The sequence below is a fragment of the Carettochelys insculpta genome, chromosome 5 (genome assembly GCF_033958435.1).
Source record: "Carettochelys insculpta isolate YL-2023 chromosome 5, ASM3395843v1, whole genome shotgun sequence".
NCBI classification, from domain to species: Eukaryota; Metazoa; Chordata; order Testudines; family Carettochelyidae; genus Carettochelys; species Carettochelys insculpta.
Genome location: NC_134141.1, coordinates 34,639,345 through 34,664,236, shown reverse-complemented (window position 1 = coordinate 34,664,236; position 24,892 = coordinate 34,639,345). Strand labels below are relative to the sequence as shown.

Genomic DNA, 24,892 nt, shown 5'->3' with positions numbered 1-24,892 from the left:
CTGGCCTTCTCCCTGAGATTTGAGCTTTTTAGAGTCCTCTGTCCATTTTGGTGTTTAAAGGTGTGATATTTATCACATGTGACCTGCACAACTAACTTTCATAAACATGCAAACATTGTAATGGTGGATCACACGATTCAGAAGAAGAAGAAGACAGATCAAAGAGGTATGTATACAGTGTTTCTGACTGATCTCATTAACAAGCACAGAGGAGGTAAAGAAAAGCACAGCCAGATGGCAAGAGCTACAAAGAAAATTCATGGATCATCAGCAGCAAGGCTTTGTGAAGCAATAGAGCAGAAGCCAGTATTGGAAGAGGAAGAAACTAGAATAGGGATGTAGGTGTGGGCAATGGAGAAAGAAATCAGGTCCATGAGATAGGTGGAACAAGTTCCTGGGAAATTTTACAAAATGAGAAGAACAATTTTGAACTGGATCCTGAAATGAATAGCACATCAGTGAGGTCTGACAATGAAAGTGGCATAATCACATTTTTTATACATGCGAAAAGGTAGGTTGCAATGTTCAGCACCTACTAGAGTCTTGGGATGTGAGATTTAGAGATGCCTCAGAGAAAGAAGTTGAAATAATCAAGATGGGAACGCACTGATAAGCTTCAGTTGTTGTAAATCTGAAGCAGTGTCATGCATTGTCAGTGTCCTGGAGATGGTGGTATGTAAATAAGTAGCATTCATACACTGTTTTCTCTAGCATAGTACACACACAATGGAGAGGGTGCAAATTCACACGTGTTTCTGGGAACACCTTCAGAGCTTACTTACATGGCACCAGCCATATAATTCTCTGAGCTTGATTATTCCCACTGTTGTTTCCTGAAATACACCTTTCTTCTTACTTTAAATTCTATTTGCCTGAGGAGACAACCATATCCTTTATTGTCCTGCATTCAAATGAAAAGGAATTACCTGATTTAGGATGAGTCCATGGAAATAACTCTATCTCCAAGTCAATGCCCTTACTACTAGGGTGAGTCAGGAGAAAGGCCTCTGCATCACTACCGGGGTCATAGAACTTGATCATGTAGTTATGAGGTGACAAGGAGATTTGCAAAAATGGGACATTTCAGAATTGAGTATAATGCTGACTTCGTAGGTAATGGAGAAATTTGGAATGACATATAACTAATTATGTTTTATCTTTGACAGATTTACGGAAACTGAAACTTTCACAGAAACATTCATCCTTCAGGTACAAATACTTGAGCCAGATTGTAACATCATCAAAATGAGCTCCACTGACCTGGAGGTCCCGGAATTTTATGGACTGTCCAGGGTTATTGACAAGAATATACTAACTTTTGACTATGACAAGAGGACAAACCTGGAGTGCTCCATCAGACTGACCTCGTTAGAAACTGGTCTGCCAGCTCATGGCCAACTTGTCATTGAAGAAACTCAGCAAGAAGAGCCTCGTGGAGATCAACCTCATAGCTTCTTCCCCAGATCCAGTATGCCATGCTTTAATTGTTTTCACAATTGCACAGAGAGAGGACAGAATACTTGCCACAACAGTTTCCTTTCAACACATTGCTAATATCTGGTAGATAAAATGGATGTGGTGAAGCAGCTAACAGTCAGAAAGAGAGGAGGAGGAGGACATTAGGGATAAAATGGCACTTTTAGCTGAGCTACATTGGTTAAGCTTTTCTGTACTGTTTATCAAGTTTATAGTGTAATCAAATGTTTTACTACAGCTTCTATTGGATTACAGAGCACAGAACCAGCCAAAGATGTGGCAGTGGAAACTGTGTTCCCGAATTGAAGATGATTGAGAACACCATCATGAGCTGTGAGGAATTTTTGTTGATGGGAATTAGATACCAGCATCTTGACCCTCCTTCACCCAACATTGATTATATCCCTATCAGGCTGGACCTCACAGACAGCAGAAGCAAAACTTTGCATAAGGTAGCATTTTATATAGCTGTGTGGCTTATGGCATTCTGTCATGTTCATGACTGTATTTGTGTGAGTAGACAGCAGGCCAAATTAATGCTTGTCATAAATCTATTGAAGTATATGGCGTCACATTTGAGCCCCATGCTGAAGCAACTGCTGAATATAAAACAGAGGGTGTATAGGGAAGGCATGGGATGGTGAGGAATGGGAACAATGATTATGTACAACATCACAAGCATTATCAGTAGCTGAAAGTCTTTGTGTAATAAGCTCATAGTGAGAGCTTGTGTAGTGGCTAAAGTATGGGACTCAAGGCTTCTGTTATTGGCCCTGCTATTGACTAATAATGTGACTCCCCTCACCAAATCACTTAAGACCAGATTTTCAAAAGTAGACAGTAATTCAGGCCCTCAGGATCTCAAGATGGAGCTAAACAGGGAGCATATCCCCATACCCCTGCAGTTGCTGTGGAGCATGTGAGTCTCAAGGAGCCTGTATTCTATTCTCCAGCCAGACCTGCTGGCTGTTTCTTCCCCTCTCTGGGTCACAGGTGAAACAAACAGTCCATAGATGGCAAACAAAGCTAAATAAAAGTATAAAGTAAAAGAAAGAAATCTGGAAACCGCTTCAGTCAGGCTGTTGATCTCTCTCACTTCACAGGGCCTTGGGAATGTCACAATCTAACCCAAAGTCCACTGGGTCTCCAGTATAACTCTCAGTCTCTTCCCACTTCTTAGCCCAGGGGACCTGTGTTCTCTCTGCAAGAGCAGAGGCTCAGTGGGCTGGCAGACCTCTCTTGGGGAAACAGGGGAGATCAACAGCTTAGTAGCTACCCAGGACTGCCATCATCTGAGTGGAGTTTTCTTCCTTTTTAACTCTCCTCCAATCCTGGCATGACTTGAAGCTTCAAGGGGGACAAGGCAAAGCAGCTCCTTAATAGTTCATAGGTTCTCAGTGTGGGGATCATGATTATCTTGCCCTTCCCATAAAATGGCAGGGGGAATCCAACATAGAAAAGGTTGAAAAACATGGGTTAGTTCTTTACGACCCAGTTCAACAAAGGAAATGAACAAGTGCTGAACTTTAGGTATACAATATGCTGAATATAATAAAATCTTATTTGTACTGTGTTTTGCCCTGACATTTTTTCTTTTCGCAGACAGAGCATGCATGGCTCCCTATCCGAATCAAAGGTGCCATTCCCAACCAAATCCCCAGAGCTGCCTCCATGTCTACGTTCATCCTGGAGGTGGACCAGTTTATTTTGAGCCCTATAACAACAACAACAGTGGATGCTGAAGATAGTGAAACACCCAAATCCCTGCTGGTGTTCAACATTACCAAGCTACCCTCACAAGGTTACGTCACTCATCTGTTAGACCATACCAAGCCTATCATCTCCTTTACATGGAAAGATCTCAGTGAGATGCTGATAGCATATCAGCCTCCAAACACCAGCCACACAGAGAGGAGGAATTATGAGGTAACAATAGGATGTAGGGAGCCTCTTATTTTTTTGCCTCTAGCTTTCAGTAAGTTACAGATGGATGTGTTCATTTCTAAGAGGTATCCATGAGGAAAATGATTTTTTGTTAATATGACATATACCTCACAAAGTTTCACATTAATTATAGTTTTCTTTGAAGGCTGCTGATATAACTGGTGGGACTCCCATAAAAGAGAATTTTGTGACCCTGCTGAACAAAAGTAAACCCACTAAAATGTCTCCTCCATCTACTGAAATGCTCAACCATGACTTACCAAAATATCTCACTTAAGGGATCTTATTTCTCTAGGTCCCTGCCCAAGTTACATCATTTGAACTTCCCAACAGACATTTTTCATGCTTTCTTACACCTGGTGGGACAAGATCCACATTCTCTGTCTATCGACTGAAAATCCTTTCTGTGAACTAGTGGCATGTCCCGACAATAGGCTTGGTTCTGATCTCATTTATATGTCTTACATCTTGTAACTCCACTGACTCCAGTGCAAGTGTTGTTTGATGTGAGATCAGACTCAAGCCCTGTGTTTATTTGATTATTGCTTTTGAATCTTAAATGGTACAGTTACTATCTGCTGAGTATACTACTCAGCTGTACGTCGTCATGGGGTGTGTGTGTGTGTCACTCATTCTGAGCCATCAGTTTGCCTCCAGTTCAGCACAAACCAGGCGTTCTTTTGCAGTTCACTACTTATATAAGGTAAGCCTACACAACACATTTACATCAGATAACTACATTGCTCAGCAGTGTCAGAAATCCAGAGCCCCGGGAAATTCAGTCACACTGACTTAACTGTTGGTGTAGGCAGTACTATATTAACAGGATGACTTTAGCTATTGACTTAATACCATCTCCTGCTGAGATGGATTAACTATGCCAGGGGTTGGCAACCTGCGGCTCCTTAAGGAGCCACTTGCTGCTCCAAGCTCTGCTGCCACTGACGCCTCAGGTGGCTCTGGAGGCTGCCGCTGATTAAACAAAGCCTGCCATTAAAACTGGATTTAGTTTTTCTGTTTAAGCGGCAGCACTCTCCAGAGCCGCAAGTGGAGTCCATGGAGGCAGGGAGCCCTGAAAGAGGAAGCCGGCAGTGCAGGGATCCACCTATGCACTGCATGAAGCAGAACTCTAAGGCTGCAGGAGAACTGGGGGGGAGGGATGGCTGAGTGTGCACTGCCAGAGCTGCACTGCCAAGGAGGCGGCGGGGGGGGGAGCAGCGGAGGGAGGCAGTGGCTGTGGAGGAGCAGTGTGGAGAGCTTATCATCTCAGGCAGGTTAAATCCTGAGGATGCAGGGGGGCAGGTTTGGGGCTGATGGGAGTTAAGCTTGGGGGAGGGCAGGCAGGTTTGGGGCTCAGAGGGGATCTTGGGGATGGGGTGGGTGGGTTTGGGGCTGGTAGGGATTAAGTTGAGGGATGGGGGCAGGTTTGCAGGATGGGGGTAAAGCTTGGGGACAGGAGGACAGATTTGGAGGCTGAGGTGGGCAAAGTCTGTAGATGGGGGTGACAACTTTCTAACTGGTACAAATCATTGTGTGTGTGCTGGTCTTAAAATAGGGGTGACAAGAAGTACAGTGTGACACTTAGTAAGGACTGTCTCATATTCATGTGCATTGCAGCTCGAAGTATTGATTTTGTAACTGGATTTGTAACTGAAAAAAATGGCTGCTCTTGCTATTTCAGTTGCAGACCCAGGAGTATGCTTTAGGAGTATCTCTTCTCTTGACACAATAGCATCTTCTCTGAAGCGCTACAGAGGAGTGGCCACACCACTGCTGCAGCTTTTCAGTGAAGTGTAGACCTGTATTCAATCTAATCTTATCAGGAATGCCAAGGTGTGAGGCTGAGATTAGACATATCTTGCATACTTTAATTACACCTCATTTCCAATGCTATAGCCGTGTGTAGCTGTGTTCCACCAAGTTTTACTTATTTTTGTATGACGTCATCTTTGATGTGGTGTTCTTGATATAAATATTTTGTAGTGTTGAGTGTTACATAAATATGGCATTAAAGAATAGTACATTAATAGCTGTGGGAGGAAGAAAGGAAGCAGAAGATGTGAGGGAGGATAGAAATTATATATTTTCAGAAGCAATTTGAGAACAAGTCAAGAAAGAGATCTCAGTAGGTGGTTGCAAGTACCTGACTCTGATCCCACTGGACAGATAGGGTCTGTTTATTTTAGTTCAGCATGGTCATGAGACCCTGACAGGAGCTCAGTTTGTAATAACAGCTGCCTGAAGAAAATGTAAGTAAATATCTGCCCAATAGGCACATCTTTGCAAATTCCTGGGAAGAGTTTGGTTTTTTTAAATTATTTTTGTACCTCATGTAGCTTATTTTCTCATGCTTTTATTTACCATATTGCTTTTGACAGACTTACAAAGCAGCAGCTGAGCAAGAAACTGTACCCCCAAAGCTTTATTTTGCTCTTGCAAAACCCTTGTGTAAGCATAGCCTGCCTTAGTGCAAATTAAATTGTATGTCTTTTTCCAGTTACTTTATATAAACTTACGACTATAATTAATCTTATTTTCCCCACATTAACTGTAAAGAACACAACATAGGAAAATAGAATTATAAGATGGTACAGAAAACTAGGGGAGGCAGGGTCTAATGACATCCTGAATCACTTTAGATTTACTCTTTTAGTTATAATATCAGAATCTCTTGACAGCTATAGAGCATTATATTTCAGTTATCTTCCTGCTGCATATACTTTGTATGCACATAGAAAAGGTATTTCAACCTGTGTTTTCAACCATTGGTATGTCCTTTTATATGACAGATGGAGTTGGAGGTTCATGACTTTTACTTTGAAAGGAGTTCACCAATCACTGTGCATATCTCCATCAGAACAACAGATACAAATGCTCCTCGGGTTTCATGGAATACAGGTTAGATTGAAATTCATTGAGTGAATTTACTACAAAATGAACTTTTCTGTAGAGTTGGGTTAAAGTTACAAAGTTCTAGTGCAGATCTACAGTCTGAGCAGCCCAAAGTTCAGGGATGTATAAGAGAGTGTGTTTATTTGTTTCCCCTTCTCTGTTTTGGGGTGACCGAGTCATAGGAGCTAGAAGGGAAAATTGGGGGTGTGAGAAAATGAAGATGTTCTGCCTATGACATAATCTTTAGGAATGAACAGCTGGAAAGCATGATTGCACAGATCAATATACAAGGAGCAAAGGGAATTACATGAGAAACAAAATAGGTGAGAACGGATTTTTTTTAAAAGTGGCAGAAGATAATTAGTAAGTGATGATTAACAACTCAGAAAAGCCCCAAGGAGTTGTGATGGGAGGCTCACATTTAGAGAATCATATTTAGGGACTACAGAGAATTAAGGGATAAAGTAATAGAAAGAGGGCTAGGAAAAGAAGATTGGAGGGTGACTGAATAATGCACAGTTCTCTATAGTAACTCAGAGCTCTCCCCATCTAGTGTCCCATTACTATTTGCTTGAGATATTTGCTTCTAGCAGTTGCAGGTCATGCTCTTGCAAGCATCATACTATCCCCACCATTATCCAGATCAGTCTTAGAGCCAAAAAATATATTAGCCCCACTGTTCTTTTTGAAAGATTGTTCCAGAACTTCCTCTGCTGGTTAAAAACCTTCATCTAATTCAAGCTTAAACTTGTTCATGGCCAGTTTATATCCACTTATTCTTGTGTCCATATGGCCACTTAGAGAACTCTTCTCCACTCATTAGGTATTTAACCCTCTGATGTATTTACAGAGGGCAATCATTTCTCTCCTCGGCTGCCTTTTGGTTAGGCTAAACAAGCTAAAGTAAGTTTTCCATTCCTAGGATCATCCTAGTATCTCTTCTCTGTACCTTGGGCAGTTTGAATTCATCTTTTTAAACACAGGAGACCAAAACTGCACACTTTATTGCAGGTGAGGTCTCACCAGTGCCTTGTATAATGGCACAAGCACTTTCCTTTCTCTACTGGAAACACCTACTGACATCCTCAGACAGCATTAGCCTTTTTCACGGCCACAATGTATTAGCAGCTCAAAATTATCCTGGGATCAACCAGAACACCCACCTTTTTCTCGTCCAACTGATATGTCCCCAGCTTATTGCAATATTTCTCGTAGTTTGGCCCTAAATGCATGGCCATTTTTATTACTCCAGTTTACAAAGTTGTCCAGGTCTTCTTGTGTGAGGTTGTGATCCTCCTCCATATTGGCAATAGTTCCCAACTTTTTGTCAGCTGCAGATTTTATTAGCATACTCTGACTTTTTTTCGCAAGTTCAATAATAAAAAATATTAAAATAATATTAAATAAGCTTGGTCCTGAGGCCAATCCCTGAGGAACTTCACTCCTCTGATATTAAATAGCTCTGTAATCCAGCAGAAAAGTATGTGACAAGAGTCTGTGTTTGGAAGCTGAAGCTAGAAAAATTCAAACAAGAAATAAAGTACATTTTTCGACTGAGAGCATACTTAACCATCAGAACTTCTTACTGAGGGTTATGGTGGATCCTCTGTAATTTTAAGTCTGAAAATTGTGATTGGATGTCTTTCGAAAATATGTGCTCCAATTTGACCAGAATTTCCAGGCTTGATACAAGAATCACTTGGAAAAATGCTATGGTCTGTTGTACAGGAGGTCAGACTAGCTGAGCATGATGGTCCCTTTTGGCCTTCAAATCTATGGTGTAGGCTCAAGTATCTTCTGGCTTACCTGGGTGTTATTTATTGAAAGGCTATAGTAAGGGATGATCTGGGTCTTACATCAGGCCAATAAATTCTGTTGGAGAGGGACAGAGAAGGGTGGTGTCGAGAGTTGTTGTGTGGCTTATCCAGCCTTATCTGCTGTTTTGATAAACGCTAATTTATTTATGTCATTGTGGATTAGTCACAAAGCCCCCTGGGTACATTTACACTGCAAGAATATAACCTGAAAACACACCCTGGACCAAATGCACACCACTGCTACTCTCTTGAAATCAAGAGGTGAATCTGACCTCTGAGATAAATGGCATCAGTGTCCAACTCCTCTGTATCACGTGAAGATAACAGTAGCGGCAGTGTTGCCACAAAACAAAGAAATATTGAGAAGTACGGTCTCCAACATGCCCTTAAAGAAAAGTGCCCCATTTATCTAATCCAACCTGAAATATGTGCTTAAGTAAAAATTTGGGCCATCCATTGTACCTTGAAGACCAATCAACTTAGAGCACTAGTGCATTGACGAAGTAAGTGAGTACCAGAACAAAAGACAATATACTAACTCCAGTTTCCCATCTCCCAGACGTTCAAGGCTATGAAGTCTCAACAGGAACAACTTAGCTGATTTATTGTCAGGAAAGTACCTAGGCAGGAAGTTGATCTGTTAGATAACTGGCAACCAGACTGTATTGTTCCTTTATAGCAAACATCTCAGGACCATTTACTAAGAGGAAGGTGCTTGGAATGAGAGCTTATAGTAGAGCTTGAGGTTACTTTTGAAATGCCTATTTGCATGCAATTATGTGGATGGAATTTAATTTGTTTTTTCTCCTGACCTTTTGCACAAAACACTGCCATAAATATACTTTATAGCCTTAAATGTCCTCCAGTTATAAACACACTCTGTTGAAGCTATTCTTTGGTTTTTGCAGGTCTTGATCTCTTGGAAGGGCAGTCCCGACCAATCACATGGCTACAGTTTCAAATAGTGGACAATGACAACATCAGGGCTGTTCGCTTGGTCACAATCAATGGCTTACAGCATGGACGGCTCACTGTCAGAGGTAAATTGCCATTCCCTCTTTAAGGATTTGATTACAAATTTTTGCATTTGATCCACTACAGGAGGAATGCACAAAAGTAGTTAGGCCCCTAATTCCCATTGAAATCAATATGAATTATGCCAGTGTAAAACCGATGTCCCTGGAGGGTGAATGAGCCCCAAAGCTTCTGTTGTACTGGTCTATGCTGTTTGTAGAAAAGAGCAGAACTGAAGGTGTTTTTCACTTTTGCAAAATACATTAGAAACACAAACCCATGACTAGTCTGGATCCAAATCCCATATGGATTGAGCTCCCCTGTGGAAAAGGTTGATGAATAGGCCCAAACTTCACTTTTATTGAATAAACAATTAAGTTTATTCCCTTTGTTGACCTTACATATAATATTATAAAAAAATCCGGTAAACAAAGAAAATCCTTCATAAGTGGCTAACTGATAGCGTTCAATTGCTTTAGCTCTTTGTGCCTATCTGGTTACAAAGATTTTGATTGCAAGCAGTGTTGCTGTTTATGATATTTTTTATAATTTAATTGGCTTGACAATGAAATGAGACTGCTCTGTTTCCCTGTCATTGTAATTGTCAGCTTTACTTTCTGGTATTTATGCGCTCGCACGATGCTGTGTTGTTTGGGAAACTGTTTAAATAAAAGAAATTTATCCCTGTTGTTCAAATAAAAGCAAAGCCATTAAACTTTTTGAAAAATACGGTTGAATTTTCAGATGTGCACAAATATAAATATCTAAATATGCCTGTGTAAGACAGTAAAGTAAACATTAAGAGAAAAGAGGAAAATCACAGAGGCTGTTTTAAAGTGGTGTTGATTGAATTTTTCTACCTCAGACATGTATTTCCCACATTATTAAGATCCATAGTGAAGCTGAGCTGCACATCCATGAAACATCTTTCTTTGTTTTGACAGGAGGGAAAGGATTCATGTTCACGGTCTCTGACCTTAAGGCTGGGGTTGTTCGCTACCACCATGATGACAGTGACTCTACAAAGGATTTTGTGGTATTTAGGATCTTTGATGGTCACCACAGTATTCGCCATAAGCTTCCAATCAATATCCTGCCTAAAGATGACAGCCCCCCTTTCCTTATCAGCAATGTTGGAATTGCTCTGTCTGAAGGGCAGACCATTCTGATCCAGGGCTCCATGCTTCGAGCTTCTGACATGGACTCCAGTGATGACTACATACTCTTTAATATTACTAAGCCACCACAGGCTGGAGAAATCATGAAGAAACCAGGGCCAAACCTTATAGGTAATCTAAGAAATCCACAGCAGGATGAACTTTCTTTCGTTTATGGGGGCCTGACTGTGCTCATGATTACTTTGGTGTAAATCCTTTGAGCTGAATTTTGGATTTACATCTGTGTAACCAAGAGCTGAATTTAACCCAGAATCACTTCAATCCAAGAGCATTTTTTGCTGTAATCTTTTTGTCTAAAGAAAGTCGGGTGGTCAAGAGACTTTCTTGCTGAGAAGTTTCCTAGCAAGCTTAAAGTTAGAGTATGGTACTGATGATGTTAAATGGAGAGTGTGGAGGGCGTTCTTTTACTCCATACCTGAACACAGAATCCCTTTGCTAGATTTGTTAAATAGTCTTTTTTTTCTTCTTGTTGTTTAAATTCACCTTTTCTTCACTCATCACTGGACTTCAGAGCTGTCACTAGGGTTGCACTTACATTATTATCACTATTACTAGTAGATGAGCCTAGCATTGGGTCCTTAACTGTAGTAATGTGTTGTTTTTAAAAAAAACAACTAAAAGGAAAGTGTACATGGTATGTGTAAATGATTTATAGGGTAGGAGTTGGGTGTGTCTGCAGGGCTCAAGGCAGGAAGAAGTGAGGGCAGAGTTTGGAAGGGTTGGTGGTACTCAGGGCAGGGGGAAGAAAGTCCTGGAGTGAGGGCAGAGGGTGGGTGGCTCAGGCCCAGTGGTTGGGTATGTGGGGGGCTCAGATTAGGTGGGAGGGTTGAGGACTCAGAACAGGAAGTGGGGTTGCAGGAGTGAGGGCAGGAGTTGTGTGCTCATGGTACGGTGTGGGGGAGTGTAGGATGGGGGGTGGGTATATGGTGGGGCTAAGGTCAGGGGTTGGTGGGAAGAATCAGGGCAGGGTTTGGGGGCACAGGGCAGGGGGCTCAGTGCAGAGGTCTGAGAGGTTACTCGGGCCATCTGTGGCAGCCATGGTGGTACTGGTCTAGGGAGGACAGTGCCATGCTACCCAGCTCCAGTGTCTCTTCTGGGGGTATAGAAAATTTGGTGCTTATAAAGGAGTTTTTAACTTTTTTCAGTAGCTGCATTGGATAAAGATGAGAAACAGTATAACAAGTCCCTTATGAGGATAAAAATGAGATTAATTTTTACTAGCAATTAAAATGATAAACAGTTCTATGAAATGTGTTTTCTTTATTCTTTGATTCTACAGGGTATCCTGTCACTATCTTCCTTCAGAGAGATCTATTTAATGGACTAATTTACTACCGCCACTTTGGAGGAGAAATATTTGAAGATTCATTTGAGTTTGTCCTGTGTGATAGCCATGACCCTCCCAATTTGTCAGAGCCACAGGTAGGATTTCTAGCAAAGTGTGGAGTAAACGTCACAACATCAACATTGGATTGTTGAAAACCTTGTGTGAGTGGTTTGCACCTGGGACCAGGTGGCCTAGGGACTGCGCCCCCTAGCCAGGGCCTGTTGGGTGGGTCTTCAGCCCCACTCAAGAGTCTCTGGGTGAAGTTTGGGGCATGGCCCCGAGAATCTAATTCCCCCTTTGGCGAGAGAGGGATTCCCTTGTGGAGGAGGCTCCCCACTCCCCTCAGTGCCTGGGCGAGGGTCCTGGGCTGCGCCCTCTGGTGGCCGATGACCAGGTGGTGGCTCTGGCTTGGGGCCTGCTGCCTCAGAGCCAGCTCCCGCCTCTTGGCGGGTCAGCCCCGAACTGGGCTGGCTTCCTTCCTTTGAAACCCCTCCAGGCCTGACACTGGCGCAGGTGAACCAGGGTGGGGCTGATAGGGCCAACAGGCCTTATTTAACCCCTGCCTTACCTGGCCTCCCTGTCACACTCTTACACTTGTGTTTTTTCCTCTTTCTAACTCTCAGTCCTAAAAGTTCAGCCTAGGATGTGAAAAACAAGCTGGATCTTTTTTCACATGCACATTATTACCAATAACAAAATTCTTCAGACCACATTCAGATCCAGTTCTCCCTTTTTTCATAACTCATCAATCCTATTTTCTTTAATCTTTGTGTGATGGAAAAATACTGTCAGTTCTCAAAGAAATTTATGGAGAGTATCGAACGTTAACATCAAGAGGCAAGTTCATTTTAAGGGCTAGATCCTCAGCTAGTACTAGCTGGCAGTAAACTCTTTAATGTCAATAGGCTCACGCCATTTATACCACCTCAAGACTGAGCTGACTGAAATTAATATTTCTTTGATTTTAGAGACACACTGCCAAGATTTGTGGATTTAAAACTTACACTCCTGTACAGTGCTGTTATATTTTATAGATTAGTCTGGAAGTTATTTTTGGATGTTTAAAAAAATAGATTTGGTGCCCTCTTGTCTCTCCTGAATATTTGACACCCAGGGCTTATGCACAATCTTGAAATAGCTAAACAATGTGAACTGTAAATAGAGTTGGTCAGAATTTTTTTTCTTCAAAATGTGGTTTTTGCTGAAAAGTGCCACTTTTATCTAAATTGAAGCATTTTGAAAAATATGAGCCTTTTTAATTCTTGCAGAAGAGTTATTTGCTTAAAAAAATTATTTTGGAATTTCATTTCTGATTTCCAAATTTTCACTTCAGAATTTTAAAAATGTATGAGTTTTTAAAAAGGCTTTTTACTTCATTTTTATTATTTGTACATTATTTCATGAAAATGTCATAGTAATAAAATAACAGAATATATGAAATCATTAAGGGCTGCTGCTGCTTTCTACTGGTCGAAATATTTTGGCTTCTGTCCTTGGTCTGCAGGAAATTTCAGAAATATTCATTTTACTTCCAAATAAGAATGAAAAGAGCTTTTGAAATATCAAAATTTCCCATGAACCAGAAATTCTGAGTATTAACCAGTTCTAACTGTAAGGTCCTCAAACAAGTAACAAGACAGAATAAGCAGAGGGTATGTGTGTGTGACAGAACTGCTAGATCTCTGGGCATCAGGTAGAAGGGGCAGAGTTGGGCAAAACCAACACTCAGTGTTGCCCAGACTGCACCATACAGCTCTGTCCTCCTTCACCCTAACAACCCTAATGGCTGCCCAGAGCACACCACTTGGGCTCCAATAGCAATTTAGAGGGCCTGGGGCTCCAGCTGCTGCGAAGCAAGCAGTGGTGGTGGCTGGGAGCTCTGGGCCATTTTGAATCACTGGGCTCTGGGACAGTTGCCTCCTCTGCACCCTCATATCTTCAGCAGGCCTAAGAATAACCAATATTACAGTTGCATACATGATAAAGGAAAAATTAAATTGAAAAAATGTATTTCTGTTTAAAAAAATTTGCTTAAATATTTTAAATATGGTCTAAATAAACACTGGTGGTTTCCTTTAAGCATGGTTCTAAGAGTTCTTCTGGCATTTAGTGTATTCTGTCAACCCTGTGAAATTTTCCTGTGTTCTTTACTTTAGGTGGTAATAGTGCACATTCATCCAGTGGATGATCAGCTTCCAAAAGAAGCATCTGGAATTACCCGTCAACTGTCTGTTGAAGAAACTAAGATAGCTCATCTAACTAAAAAACATCTCCAGTTTATAGACATGGAAGCACAAGAGAGGGAACTCACCTACACAGTAACCACCTTCCCATTTTTCTCTTCTACTCATAGGTATGTGAGAATGGATATATGCTCCTCCTCACAGGAGATAGCAGGCACCATGTTCGTAGCAAAGGCTGTTGCCATGGTGCACACACGAGGTCCCCAGTTCTGCATGCCTGGGCCTACCTGTGTGGAGTTAGCTGAAGGATCAGGATCTAGTGAATTAATAATTATTTAGGATAAAGCCTAAGGTAACAGGACAGGATGAGTAACATCAGGTGGTTAAAAGAGAGGAAGAAGACAGCCAAGATGATTTGTCTTGTTTTTGGTTGAGTTTACACTGTGTTTCAATGTGGCTCATTGGGTGTTTCCCTGCCCCCATGGACTTTGTGTCCAATGAATCCATATGTATATGTGGCAGCTATCATTATGGCCGATGCACCAGGTGTTGAACCAGGGAATGCAGAGCTAAAAACATGAGCTACCATAGCTTGGGCTGAAGAGCCATACTGTAATAGATTCTTATCTTCTATGGATCAGACACAGAGAGGGATCTGTAATCTACACTCACCAGAGGGTTATATATTACAAATGTTTTATCTCTTTGGTGAGTTTGGAACCAGTGCCCTCCGCAATTTACCAAGAGGAAAGATTTTTGCTCACTACTGTGATGTGGCTGAGGCAGAGGATCAGCACATTTTTGTTTGGGGGCCAGCCAACAGAGAATCAGTCTGTCACTTCACAGTATTAGCCTTGTGGGTTAATCAGAACTGCAGTTGAATCTGCATTATAGGAGGGAGATGGGTCTTTTAATATGCGTGTGTTAATATGCGTGTGTTAATATGCGGAAAAAGGGAAAAAATGTCTCTAGACTGTTCTGTAAGACATGAATGAGGTTTTGCTAATAATGGTAAGAACAGGAAGAGCATATGTGATCTTAATAAAACAATGGCTTGAGGAATGACACGGGAATTTGTAAAGGCCTTGCAAAGAAAATAGCAGAAGTTGTTTTCAAGAGGTTAAACAGAATAACCTATAAGGATCATGCTGAAGCTCCCAAAGTAAATAAAACATCTCCTTGGTGGGTCTTTTTGTGCATATATAAAAATTAAACTAATAGATTTGTAATTTTTATGCACATTGGTTAACAAAGTTCCAGTGGAAGAAACTTCTGTTTAAATGTAATAACAATATCATAGGTAGACAGCCGAGGCAAAAATGTTTTAGCTGTGTTTGTCTTCAATACATGGGACAAGTTATTTGGAAAGAAAAAAGGGTGACTCTCTTGCCTTTTTCTTGTGCAAAGAGATTGATACTTAGGAGGTAGAAACTTTCTTGTGTCTTTCTTTTAAAAAAGAGATGAATTAGCAGAAATTCCTTCACATGAGCTTCTTATCTGTACAGTTAACAGAAAAATAGTAAGAATTTGATGTAACATAGAAAGAGTTTTTATCTAGACAAAAGAAAAATGCAAATGTCTAGGGAAAGGTATGTGAAGCGCCAGATTCTTCTACAGTGTAAATCATCATAGGTGTATGGGGCCACTGCGAGGTAGAAATCCTGGTCTTTGTTCATTGTAAAATACATTTTATTTTCAGTTGCCTGCCTATGACTTATTCAGTTTTCTGCCACAGTTTGAAATTCATAATAAAGACAGTTGATAAATAAAAACATGATGATGTCAATAAAGACATGATGAAAAAAGAAAAGAAAATGAATTTTCTTTTTATGCAGCTAGTGGTTGATTGGTAGTGCTGAAGCACAAGACTGAATTATAGGATTATTTTGTCTCCTGTTTTAGAAGTTTTGCTAATCAGTGCATAATTTGTGTGTGTGTCTTTGTACAGCCATTCAGATGCGGGAAAGTTGTTTATGACAGACAGCATACCCAAACTAGTCAAGGATCCCTCTGCTCCAGCATTGAGATCATTCACTCAGGTTTGTTGCTAAGTGATACCCTATTGGAACCATATCCTAGTTAAGACCTATGCCGGTGGTGCTCTCACTTTTTCTCAAGTCACTTCCTTTCATTGGCTATGTCTACACTAGAAGCATCTGTCTACAGAATTTACTGTCGGAAGAGATGTTGAGACAAAACTTCATTCAACAGATCTCACCTACACAGAAAAGCAGACTGATCTTTCGATCTGCTCTGTCAACAAAAGGGCCCTCCGAAGCATCTACACAGCTTTTTAGTTGACAGTTTCTGTCAACAAAATGCATTTTGCGTGTAGATGCTCCATGAGTTTTGTCTACAAAACTCTCTAGTGTGGACATAGCCAGGCTCTCGTGAGGCTCAGAAGTGAGATGCAACCATAGCCAGTGCTATCACTATCCCAGTTTAACAAACACAATATTTGGATAATTAAATTTAGATTTTTAAAGAAGTGTTCACTGTGATGCACTTCTCACACGAGTAAGCAGAATGGCTATTGAGACCAAGAAACTGCACTTACGTGATTCAGAGTATTTGACCTGAGTTGGCATAATGTCTGGGTAAGGGATGGATACAATGTACAGATAGTCTGGGCTTTCCAAAGACCCATCAGTCTGATTTCTTGTCGCCTCTGAGATTCTTTGATACTGGTTGGACACTGGTGGAGTAGTTCTGTGCATTCACATCTTTGTTTTAATTTTAAATAATTTGTGTTGCAGTTTTTTATGCTGTAATTCAATAAATGCCATTCTTATTGATACTTGTAAACTGTCTCGCCATCGCAATATATTGTATGGTGAATGTTGCAAGCAAATTTCATGATAGGCTTCTAATTTGCATCCAGAACCTGCAAACACTCCACTGAGTGCGTAAAGATCTGTTTCTGGAGGGGAGAGTCTGCTGATAGTTTTAATTTACTTTTAATGTCTTCTTATTTGGTAAACAAAAGATGTGCAATTGATAAATATTGCTAATGACAAATGCAAAGATCTCCAAAATTCAGAGATTTACAGATACTGTAGTGAGCATATTATTAAAAGCTACACATTGGTGGTGGTGATTATTTGAAAGTCATGGTATAAAAAAAGACTTTGTGGGTGGCATATCTTCAGCCAGTCTGAAGCGCCTATGTTTTATTTGCATTTGTAAATTGCACCTCCACAAATCTTGGTCTTCACATCTCTATCTAGTTACTTCATACTTAGAGGAGCAGCTGTTCAGATTTGTGCCAATAGTTGAAATGTGGGATGCCAAGGTTCAGAAGGGGATGTTGTGGGCACAGATCATACCCAAAAAAAAGTATCAGAGAGGTGGCCGTGTTAGTCTGTATCTTCGAGAACAACAAGAAGTCCTGTGGCCACCTTATAGACTAACAGATATTTTGGAGCATTAGCTTTTGTGGGCAAAGTCCTACTTCTCAGATGCATGAGTGGGGGGCGGGTTCCAGGTGGGTATTTAAAGAGTTGGGCCCCAATGAAAGGGAGGGCCACGAAAGCTTATGCTCCAAAATATCTGTTAGTGTATAAGGTGCCACAGGACTTCTTGTTGTACCCCAGGAAAAGGTTATCCTTTTGCAAATGTACTCAAGGCTTTTAAATTACACCACACCTTTATTTTCCTTTCTTTTTTCCCCTTGCTTTTTGCAGCATGCTGTGAACTATATGAAAGTTGCCTATATGCCCCCAGTCCAGGACATTGGGCCTGAACCTCAGCATGTCCAGGTTATTTTTTCAGTCAGCAATCAGCATGGAGGCACCTTGTATGGGATCTGCTTTAATATTACAGTTCTTCCGGTGGACAATCAAGCTCCTGAGGTACATCGGTTGGGGGTGTGGAGGGAGGAAATTTCTGAATTATAAATATGGTGTAACTAGACAGATACTGCTGTAATGATCCATCTGTTACTGATTGGTGGCTGGGAGGAATATTTGCATTACATATTGGCTATGTCTACACTAGAAGCATCTGTTGACAGACGTTACTATCAAAAGAGAAATCTTGATGGAACCGCTATCAACACATTGCATCCGCACACAATTTGGACAGAACTGCCAGACTGCACTGCCCTCTGGTGCCAGAAAGCAGAATGGCAGCTCTGCAGAGGACTGTCCAGCAACCAGAAGTCCTCTCTGTCGACTGAAGTAGCTACACTGCACTTTTATCAACAGTACTCTGTCCAGAGATTATTATGTCTCAAATTTTTGAGGGATAATACTGTTGAGGAAAAAGCAGAGTTCTGTAGAGACTTTGTCGACAGAATGCTTTAAGCGTGCAGACACTCCCTGAGTTATGTCGACAGAAGGCCCCTTCTGTCGATTAAACTCTGTAGTGCAGACCCAGCCATTGTCCTAAACTCCTTATGTCCTCCCAGCATATAACAGATGAGTTAATCTATTGGTGTTTTGATATTTATTGTGTTGCATCTTTTAAATCCAAGAGCTCTTTCTAGCTTAAATGTAAAGGTGCAGAGGAAAATGACAATTCATCTCTTCTTTTCTGAGCAGGTATTTACAAATAACTTAAAAGTAGAAGAAGGGGGACTATGCACCATTACAGGGAGCCATATTCTGATGTCAGACATGGACACAAAACAGGAGAACCTCTTCATCTACCTCCAGAGACAGCCACTTCATGGAGTGGTGGAACTGGATGGATTTCCCATGAAAGAAGGTGACAGGTTCACCTGCAAGGACCTGCACACATTAAAAGTCAGGTGAGTAAAGGCTCCTTCTTTTAATTTTGTTACTGTTAGTTCTCACTATCAAACGGGTGTTAAATTACAAAAAACATAGAGGCCAAGGTCCCCAGCTTGTGTGAGCTGGTGTAGCCTGACCTCTGTGAAGCTCAGCAAACTAACACCAAATAAGCCTCTGGCCTACAATGGACTCTGAAGATTCTTCAGTTTGCATTAACACATAATAATACATCATCACCACATGGTGAATGAGTAGCAAGCCGTAAAACCGAGTCAGAAAAAAATGCTGCATTGGGGTGGACAGTTAGTTAGTATTGCTAGCCCTACTGTAGAGGGGCCCAAGCAAGGCTGTTAAAATTATATAAACCCAAACAAGGGGCATAAGTAGTGCAAAAGCCCCTTTTCAATGGGGTGAATTTTCCATTTTGGGCGCAATCACCTATTTTCCTGCAGTGTCTGCTATTCTCTTTGATGCAAACACACACTGTGCACATGAAATTAATGAAAAACTTAATTTCCACAGGTATCAGCATGATGGCTCTGAGACTCTGCACGATGACATCCTCTTTGCAGCCACAGATGGCATTAATTCTTTAGAGTTTGTCCTACAGGTCAAGGTCAGTGTGCTATTCCCTGCTTGTACTCAGGAAGGCATTCATCCATGCAAAAAATTATAAAGCATCAGTTCTGAAAGTCTTCAGAGCACCTCAGAAGTTGGAAGGAGCTAGACTAGATGGGCTTTTTGCTGTTCGCTTTGGAGTTTATGTGACAGTATTGGTTAGAGAGCAAATTTGGCAGGTAGTAGTTATGAGACATCTGCACCTGCTCCTGTTTAGCCACTACTGTCAGGAATGAATCCCTAGAATTAAGCCCGGAATATGTGTCAGAGAGTAAAGGAGATGATTTTCTGTCTGAAGGTGTGACTTCCAAACCTACAAGGAAAAAGGAAAGTTATATCCTCTATTTTTATTATATATGTAAAACAAAAAATATATATATAAAAAACAAAAAACTTGTCTGTGATCCTAATAAGTCCACTGAATGCTTGGCTTGGGGTTGTGAAAGCTGCAAGGAAGTGTTTATACCATTTTTTCTTTGGAACGAAAAAAGAATCGCAAAATCTTTTGACCATTAAGTTTTGTAAATTTTTGTTTCTGCAAAACTTAAATTTGATGCCGGACTTCATCTGACATTGTCCCCCTAAAATCTTATGTACTATGTGTTTGTAAATATAAAGGATGTATCATCACACAACCTTTTCCAGATCACCCCATCATGGCCAGAGGTTGCTCTGCTCTAGCCTGTTTCAGTTTTTCTCTTCAAGGAGCTCCTTCAAAATTTTCACACAGGCTTTTTTTGTTGTTGTTCAGTAATGTCCTTTCTACCAGGGTCCAATTTACTGGGATGAGATACAGTTCCCAAACTCTGTCCTGGGGCATTTTAACTCTCCCAAATTTCCATTCTGCAATTCTTCCCCACCTTCACTGGCCATTCTCAGCCATATGTGGCTGGATACTTTTTATATTCCATAGAATCTGCTATTCCTGGCCTTCAGGCTTCTCCCTCCAGCTCTTCCACAGCCAGCCCCACTGATGTGGGGAGAGGGGCAATTGTGCCCAGGGCCTGGCACTTCAAAGTGCCCCAGAGCTTCCAGCTGCTGCCACTGCTACTTCAGCAGTAGTGGGAGCTGGAGCCCTGGTCCACTTTGAATTGCCATCAGAGCTCAGCTCCGTGTGCCTCTCAGGGCTGGGGTCAGGGCGTGTGCCATGGACTGGGCAGCACTAAGGCCGACTGCCTGAGGCCACGCCACTTCCAGGGGCACAGAGTGGCCCCCTCTTGCTGCTTTGTCTCAGGCTTCACAGTGGCGACCCCACTGGCCAAGTTCTGCTGAATGTGGCCCCTCTCTCTGCAGCTTCCTGTCGTTTTTATAGGGGACTCACCTTATCACTGCTCAGGTGTGCCATCTTACTTAACAAGGGTTGGCTGAGCTCAAACTTTTAGTCTCAAAAGGGCAACCCACCCTGTTACAGGACAAAAATATGCAGAAATGCTTGGCGTGCGGATGGCATGTGTACTTAGGTGCTAATTAACATCAAAGTACGATTGCTAGAGAAGAACTAGATTCAGTCTCAGCTATTCTGTAAAGCCAGAGTTGCTAAATATTTCCATAGGGTGAGCCACCTGTTAGTAGAGAGATCATCTAGTAAACCTTCTCCCCCACAAATCATGCTCTGGTTTGCAACTACACAGTATCCCACTAGCAATAGGGAACTACACATGTGAGATTTAGCAGTGTTGCAATCCCAAGTGCTAAAAATCGTAAGTCAGGTGCCCTCAAAATAATGAGAATAGCTTTAAAATTTTTAGCATTAAAAACATACGTATCTGGGGCTCTTTTTATTTACTATCTGTGTTTTGAACCTTTGGTTCATAATTGGGGCACATTTCAAACATTTTTTAAAGTCAGAAGAGTGAGAAACTCACCTTTTTAATGAAAGCTAATGTGGGAACACGTGATTCCAGAAAAAGGGACTTTAAGAAAACATCCAATATTGTAAGAGGAGAATCATAAGAACTGAAGAAATGAATTGTTCATGTGTCTGTGCATGAGGAATTGCCACATGGAGAAGGAGTCTCTCCTTCCATACATGCTCACACACCCATGTGCATGCACAGTTCCTCTGGCTGGACCTGAATCAAAACAGCTGCACTAAGTGATCATTTCAACAATCCTAACTGGCTTTGCAGGCTCCATAATTACATTTAGTGATGATAAAACTTCTGTGTTGCATTTAATCAGAGAACCACAAAGCACTTCCCATTATTTAATACAAACAATATCTCTTTAAGGTAGATCACTACTATACCAATTTTGTGGGTGGGGAAACTATAGCACAGGGTGTAAAGTTGCTTGGTCAAGATCATGCAATGAGCTGGTAGCCCAGCTGATATTGTCCTGATTGTCAGTATCTGGTGCTAAACTTTAGACCACAGTAGGTGGAGTTTGGATTTTTTTTTTGTTTGCTTGTTTTTCCCACTTTCTCTTTGTTTAACCCAGTGGTTCCCAACCTGGGTCCGCAGACCCCTGGGGGTCCACGAGGGCACTGCAGGGGGTCCATGAAAAAAAAAAGATAAATAAAAATTATCATAAAAAATAAGTTGTAAATAAATTACAAAGTTGCAATCACTTATTTTGAAATTAAATATCTTCCAATAATGTTTGCATTGCTGTCCAAAAATCTAAGTTTTGGTTTCCTTTTCCATTTAATGAAGTTTATTTAGTGGCTAGAACTGGCTTTTATGGGGATTTTGCGAACAGTTTTGGGAGGGTGAATCAGCACTAGTAAAAAGGTTGGGAACCACTGGTTTAATCAATTAAGAAGCATTATCTGCACTTTATATTCATTTTGTTATACCACTTGATGTCTTACAAAACCCCAGAATATGAGTTGAAAAAGGCATAATTTTCCTGCTGCTGTAGTAAACTCCCAAGCACTGTAAAGATGAAAAACCAAATTGATTCCTGTACACTGATGCATCTCCATTGAAATTGTTGGAGTTTTACTGTCATACATAAGTAGTGAACCTGGCCTAAAATTCCAAAGCCTATCACCTTTTGATTTTCACCCATGCCACATGTAATCCGGATGTTTTTTATATGTCCAGAGGTCCCTGTCTGTGTCCCATCAAAGAGATACTGCAGCATGCATTAGCTTTTTTATGGGTTAGGAATAGCACTGCTCCTGCAGAAAAAAAAGAAAAAAATTCAGGTGGCTGACTGAGTCCTGCTGTCTTCTTCGTCTTTACTTGGACAAAATTCCCTTTGACTTCAGTCAGACTGTTGTGACTTCATTGTGAGATCCTCTTAAATGAGGGTCTCAGGGTTTAATATCTGTGTAAAATAATAACAGAGAGAAAGCCATGCTAACCTATATACTATCAAAACAAAAAAGCAGTCAAGTAGCACTTTAAAGACTAATAAAATAATTTATTAGGTGATGAACTTTCGTGGGACAGACCCACTTCTTCAGACCATAGCCGCACCAGAACAGACTCAATATTTAAGGCACAGAGAACCAAACACAGTAAGCAAGGGGAACAAATCAGAAAAAAAACTTATCAACGTGAGCAAATCAGAGAGTAGAGGGGCAGAAGTGGGGGGGGAGTCAATCTAATTAATCTAGTTAATCTAATTCTTGACTTTCCCTCCCCACTTCTGCCCCTCTACTCTCTGATTTGCTCACCTTGATAATTTTTTTTTTCTGATTTGTCCACCTTGATTACTGTGTTTGGTTCTCTGTGCCTTAAATATTGAGTCTGTTCTGGTATGGCAATGGTCTGAAGAAGTGGGTCTGTCCCACGAAAGCTCATCACCTAATAAATTATTTTGTTAGTTTTTAAAGTGCTACTTGACTGCTTTTTTGTTTTGATTGTGTAAGATAATGATTAGCAGTCACTAATTTAGGATATGATAGTTGGCAGTGTATGCAGCCTGATGCAAGATGGGGTCCTTAAATTTTCTTTGTCTTTTCATTTATTTATGTATTTGTTTATTTAGCCGTTAAATGTTTCCCATCTGCATCTGTCTTTTTTTTAAAATAAATGCATATTATTCATTCCAACTTTTTGGACTATTTGTGTAACTGCAAGTCTAATCATTCACTTGAGTTGAGCCTGCCCAGTGTTTCCTCCCAGTGAGTGAACTGTGCTTGCAAGGACTAGTGATGAAGTGATGTGTACATTACATGAAACTGTTTTGTGATTTTTTATTTAGGTGCAACCTGTAAATGACGAGCCACCTGTCATGAAAGATGGCCTCTTTCCCCTAATGCGATGTCCAGAGGGTGAGGAAGTTGTCATAACTTCAGAATACATTTATGCCAGTGATGCAGACAGCGATGACATGAAACTGATGTTTATGTTGGCTCGACAGCCCTCTCATGGGGTTGTGAAGAAAGCTGGTAACATTGTGGATCGCTTCTCACAAGCGGATGTTGTCTCTGGAGTAGTTATCTACAAGCATACTAGTAAGTAAGAACTAGATGCATTGAATTGGAGGTGCAGCAAGATAGGGATCCTGTATAAATCCTAATAACTCTGGTAGCTCCTCACGAGGAGATGCTGAAAGGCTGCATCTACGCTATAGTACATAAATAACCACATGCAAACACAGCTGTGAAATGTGGCTATGGCTCAAATGTGCAGGAACAAACTTTCTCATTGCCTGTTTGGATGAGAAATCCATCTCATAGCCAGTTTATACAGTTATGGTTTCAGTCACTCTAAATCTGTTTTAACCATTGTTTGATACCTAGTCTAAAATATGGCTCCTTAATATGTCAAAAAAGGTCATAACACTTTTTTGCAAGTGTGAACTTGTTTCACAATTGTTTGGATAAATTAAATTATTTTTATACTCCAGAAATGAAAATAGAGATTCAGTAGAACAATACCAGCCCCTTGAGGGACTCTTGAGTTGTCAGCATGGTAGACTGGCATATTTGTTCTGTAGAATTTACAGTCTTTCGCCTTCGAAGATAAATCCTGTAGTTTGCCAGAAAGCCATAGTATTTGCAGTGGGTTCTTTTTGTTTTCTTTTTAAAATCAAAGCAATCTTTCTTCTCCATTGGCTTCTTAGGTTGGATTCATTTTGTGCTCCAGGTGTTTGCTTGTCAAAAGAGCACTGATGACTGCACATGCAAATCAAGGCCAGTTGCAGCTCTCTGAAAGTTCATTTCTCTTCCGGGGTTTCCCCTGGATAAAAAGTGTTTTCCTTGCATATATGTGTTGTTCCAGCTCTTGTTTCAGAATCTCCATTTCTGCATGTGCTTAGCTGTGAATTTTGTGTCAGAACTGAGAATACACTTGCCTTTTCATTATAATTTCTATCTGTAGTTAAAGGAACAGCTGTAAGTTGAACATAAGAGGAAGCAGTTGACAATGGCCCGTGTTGATCGTGATTTGTAACATCATAGCTGTATTGGGGAAAGGACTCTACACCCCAACAGTTTATTTGGGCAAAATAGAGATTATTTTTGGCAGTCGCATAATATATTTAGTTGCCCATATTGCAGTAAACCACCATGTCTGGCCATGTCAATTTTTGAGGCTATGCAGCACATATGGATATGAATATTTCTAAGTCCATAAAAAAACATCCTGTCATCATGTTACTGTATCTTCTTCATAAGTCCTTCTGTCAATTCTATCCTGGACATGGGTGCATTTTCATCCTCCCTGGGAGGATTGTCAGTGTTTTTGAAATTATGGGCCTGCTTCCATTGATACACAAGGAATTTGTGACAAGTAATTCCCTTCCTTGACAAAGT

The 24,892-nt window shown here is 40.9% G+C and overlaps 1 protein-coding gene across 10 annotated transcripts in view; it reads left to right on the top strand.

Moving 5' to 3' along the window:
- Window positions 1-24,892, top strand: part of FREM1 (FRAS1 related extracellular matrix 1) — a 100,878-nt gene that overhangs the window by 15,101 nt on the left and 60,885 nt on the right. For 8 of the 10 annotated variants that reach the window (XR_012645657.1, XR_012645658.1, XM_074994916.1 and 5 more), the window contains 13 exons: window positions 1,167-1,468; window positions 1,732-1,928; window positions 3,079-3,402; window positions 6,210-6,318; window positions 9,038-9,169; window positions 10,088-10,432; window positions 11,601-11,743; window positions 13,805-14,001; window positions 15,780-15,870; window positions 17,515-17,682; window positions 18,373-18,581; window positions 19,087-19,180; window positions 23,338-23,590. Coding sequence is in view for 8 of the 10 variants with exons in the window: in XM_074994916.1 (XP_074851017.1) it covers window positions 1,167-1,468; window positions 1,732-1,928; window positions 3,079-3,402; window positions 6,210-6,318; window positions 9,038-9,169; window positions 10,088-10,432; window positions 11,601-11,743; window positions 13,805-14,001; window positions 15,780-15,870; window positions 17,515-17,682; window positions 18,373-18,581; window positions 19,087-19,180; window positions 23,338-23,590 (2,564 nt within the window). In the remaining 2 variants the exon portion in view is untranslated. Of the gene's footprint in view, window positions 1-1,166; window positions 1,469-1,714; window positions 1,929-3,078; window positions 3,403-6,209; window positions 6,319-9,037; window positions 9,170-10,087; window positions 10,433-11,600; window positions 11,744-13,804; window positions 14,002-15,779; window positions 15,871-17,514; window positions 17,683-18,372; window positions 18,582-19,086; window positions 19,181-23,337; window positions 23,591-24,201; window positions 24,789-24,892 lie in introns of those variants that run through there. The other 2 variants (XM_074994921.1, XM_074994917.1) reach the window with 2 other exon arrangements.